The 3,897-nt window shown below is 37.9% G+C and overlaps 1 protein-coding gene across 1 annotated transcript; it reads left to right on the forward strand.

The window, feature by feature from the left end:
• The first annotated feature begins 2,610 nt into the window (after positions 1-2,610).
• Positions 2,611-2,862, forward strand: LOC103197408 (keratin-associated protein 6-2-like). The gene has a single exon (XM_007941297.1). It carries the CDS (start codon positions 2,611-2,613, stop codon positions 2,860-2,862), a length of 252 nt encoding a protein of 83 aa, XP_007939488.1.
• Positions 2,863-3,897: the final 1,035 nt, after the last annotated feature.

Below are 3,897 nucleotides of genomic sequence, written 5' to 3' on the forward strand. Positions count from 1 at the left end.
AGTTGATTCTGAATCATAGAGATCCCTATAGGGTTTCCAAAGCTCTAATTCTTTACAGAAGCAATTACCTCATCTTTCTTCTGCAGACAGGTGGGTTCAAAATTGTAAAAGTTAGACAAAGATAATTAAAACCAAGGCCTAGAGTCTAAGATTTTAGTTTAACCTTTAAGTTACTGATCAAAGGTGCTTTTATCAAATATAGACTAAGTACTCAAATAAAGACTAATTTCTTTCCGAATGATCAGCTTTATGCTATGAGGCTAAGGTTAAAGATGTCTCAAATGTCCAACTTTTCCAAACTGCTGTACCACTCCATCATCTCTAACATCAACTCCTCCTCCTCCCGTCAGTACTTTCCCTCTGGACTTAGGGTTCCTTATTTTATTTCAATGTCTCACAGAACTCACACACTGTCAAGAAAATGGCTTATGTGGTGGTGGAGGTGGGGAAGCTGGCAATTTCCATATCTGTGGTTCAGGCATAGGTCTTGAAGACTCAAGTCACTCATGTGGTTGCAGGGACTGGCAAAGCCAAGTTGGCAGTTCAGGATACTGGTTGTTGTCTCAAATCCAGGGGTGAGAGGATGATGAACCAAATACAGGATGCTGTGCAAGAGAGGGTAAATTTTCCAGAACATTAATGAAAGCAAGAGTGTTGACTCAAGATATATCCCACCCTAAAGAGGTATAGGGACTAGCATTCACAATATATCACAAAATGTAAGACTATGTCTAGAAAGGCCATATTAAGCAATTATCTGCATTGTGCTAACATTTCAGATGCCTAGAACATTTAGGCATTTGCTAAGATTGTAGTATCAGTGGGTAGAAAACATAGTGGTATGACAAGAATAGTTATTGTAACACTATGAGGTACTTAAAGAGAGTTATAGAACAGATTTGAGAGGTGGTAAGAGTTTTCTGACAGATAGATATATGAGTTGGTTAGGACTGTGATGGTCCTATTGAAAGAAAATAGATGATGGAAGTGTAAGGCAGACATTGCAAAATATTGTAGCACAGTGCCTAAGACATTTGACTGATCACCAGAAGGCTGGTGGTTCAAACCCACCAGACACTCCTCAGAAAGAAAGTTGGGCAATCTACTTCTGTAGTGATACAGCCTCTGAAACCCAAGAAGGGGTCACTATGAGTCAGATCCAACTTGACAGTAGTGAGTTGTTGTTTTTTTCATATGACTTGGTTAGGACCGTAATGATCCTATTGAAAGAAAATACAGATGATAGAAGTGTAAGGAAGACATTGTAAAATGTTGGCAATTTTAGTCAGAAGAAGGGGATAAATTTCACTGAAAAATAGAAGTAAAACATTATTCACAGGAACTACCCTAGCTTTTGTTACAGTAGCAGCTGAACCACTTCAATTCTACCAACAACCATCTGACAGCCCTTGGGCAAGCTACTTAACTACAGTGGACCTCTGCTTTCTCATCTGTGGTGTGTATATATTAATAAATATCACAATTTCTGGCTTTACATTATTATAGGTAAAATCATATGGAGTAATACATATGGAAGTGAGTATGAAAATTTTGTTATTATTATTTTGTATAGAATATTTCCAAATAAAAATAAATATCATTTATAGATGGAAAATATCTTATAGACTTTCATTCAACAGTTAGTGAATGCCTAGGTCATTACATTATTAGAAAATAAAGAAAATTATTGTCTTAAAGTCACACTCAATTAACTAAAGGAAGCAGATAAATAAAATAGAATATGTTTCTATCATGTGCTCCATGCCACATTACAGTTATGTACAGGGATCTATGAAAGAACAGAGATATGACACCTAATGAATGTTATGAATGTCTAGAGATGTTTTAATGATAGATACAGCCTGAGCTAGTGTTTGAAACAATCATTGGGATATTAGCAGGTGAAAATTTAGTGAGACAAGTAGGAAAAATGTTTCAAAGAGAGAGAGTAACATATCAAAAAGTTATATTCTATGAATACTTAGATGGAGTAGATTATATTACATTGGACAACATTGTGTTTGCATTTATTTTGGTACATTGCATGAGACCTCATCTTTTGAAAAGTTTCAGATCTTTTTGGCCTCAGCTGTCTCTCCCACTATTGCAGTGACCCATTTTGCATGGACTTCATATACATTCTCACAGGTGTAACTTGAGAGTGCCTCACCATATGCCTTTGCTGTTTGCCTCCAGGCCACAAACTTTCCTATTGATGCTGAAATATGAGATGCTGGGCCATTTCCCAGTGCTTGAGTATGTGTAGCTGGAGATGCAGGAGAATTAATGCCTCTGGGGAAAAAAATCTAAATTAGATTTTGATTAAATTCCACAAGATATGTTTGTTCAACGTGTAGGGTATATGTGCTTTCTAACAACTCTCTTGGTTGGCTAGTGTCAAACCCTGGACATAACCACCTGAAAATATTGTTGTCCTTAGCATGATGAGCTTTTTAAAAATGAAAATTGCTGTAGTAATGAGGCTACAGAGTCTGTGTTAATTGTGTTCCACCTTTTCTGGCAGTATATAAAGGTCCTGGAATAGCAGATGACATTCAGACTTCAGAATCACCCTCCTACACTTCAACCGAAACTTCACTTCTTGACACTATGTGTTGCAACTACTACAGTGGCTGTGGCTACGGCTGTGGCTATGGCTCTGGTTATGGCTGTGGCTATGGCTCTGGTTATGGCTGTGGCTATGGTTCTGGCTATGGCTGTGGCTACGGCTCCCGCTATGGCTGTGGTTACGGTTCTGGCTATGGCTGTGGCTACGGCTCCCGCTATGGCTGTGGCTATAGTTCTGGTTGCTGTGGCTACCGGCCATTTTGCTACAGAAGATGCTATTCTTCTTGCTTTTAGAACATCACTATCTGTGCACCATTTGCTTCTGAAATAACACTTCAAAGAATAATTCTGATCTAAGACTCTCTATGACAAGAGTTCTATATCCCAAAAATTACATGCCTGACAAACACATTAACCTCTAAGTACCCAATTTTTAGAATGCCATCTTTGTGTCTAGACACTCTATGATATAATCTACATGATTTCCAAATGTTAACCTTTACTCTCTTAATCTCCAATACTTTGTTATGACTGTGTTAATTCCCTCTTTATCTGTGGAAACCACTTATTCTCAATAAAAATCATTCTCTGTTTGCAGCAAATCTCTGTCTAGTTGTTTGTGAATTACTCTTTTCTGGAGGTGTTATGGCCTCTATTAAAATTGGGCTAACAATATATTTGCTGAACCTTAGGTTCTTCATTCCTATATGTATTTTTTTTTTTTTTTAATTTTTAAAATTGTGATCTGGGTGAAAGTTTGCAAAGCAAATTCATTTTCCATGCAACAGTTTACATACACTTTGTCTCATGACATTGACTGCAATTTCCCACAATGCAATAGTTCTTCTCCCACTTCCTCCCCATAGTTACCTCTTCCCTCTGTCTTTCCTTCCCATGCATTCCTGCCTTCTGAACTATCTCCCTGTACATACACAGCCCTTCTGTTCTCCTATAATTGACCTCTCCAAGGAGTGTATTTACCTAATACAAATGTTCAGCTCATATGCCTGTCTTTTGTTTGTCTGTAAGGTACAGGAGTGGGTTCAATTCCAGACCTGAAGGGTAGGTAGGGGCCATAGTTTCAGGGGTTCCATCAGGCTCTGTCAGAACAGTAAACCTGATCTCTTTTATTTATTTATTTATTTTATGATTTTGAGTTTTGTTCTACATTGTTCTCCCACTCTATCCAGGATCTCCTATATAGATTCCCGTCCAAGTGGTTGAAAGTGGTGGCTGGGCACTATCCAGTTCTTCTGATTTCATAGTCATATAGGCTGAGGATCTCATGGTGTACTTGGACTACTTGCTTCCATACATCTTTGGTTTTCT

The sequence above is a fragment of the Orycteropus afer genome, unplaced genomic scaffold (assembly GCF_000298275.1).
Source record: "Orycteropus afer afer isolate SDZICR_OR568_19922 unplaced genomic scaffold, OryAfe1.0 scaffold00078, whole genome shotgun sequence".
In the NCBI taxonomy this organism is placed as follows: domain Eukaryota; kingdom Metazoa; phylum Chordata; class Mammalia; order Tubulidentata; family Orycteropodidae; genus Orycteropus; species Orycteropus afer.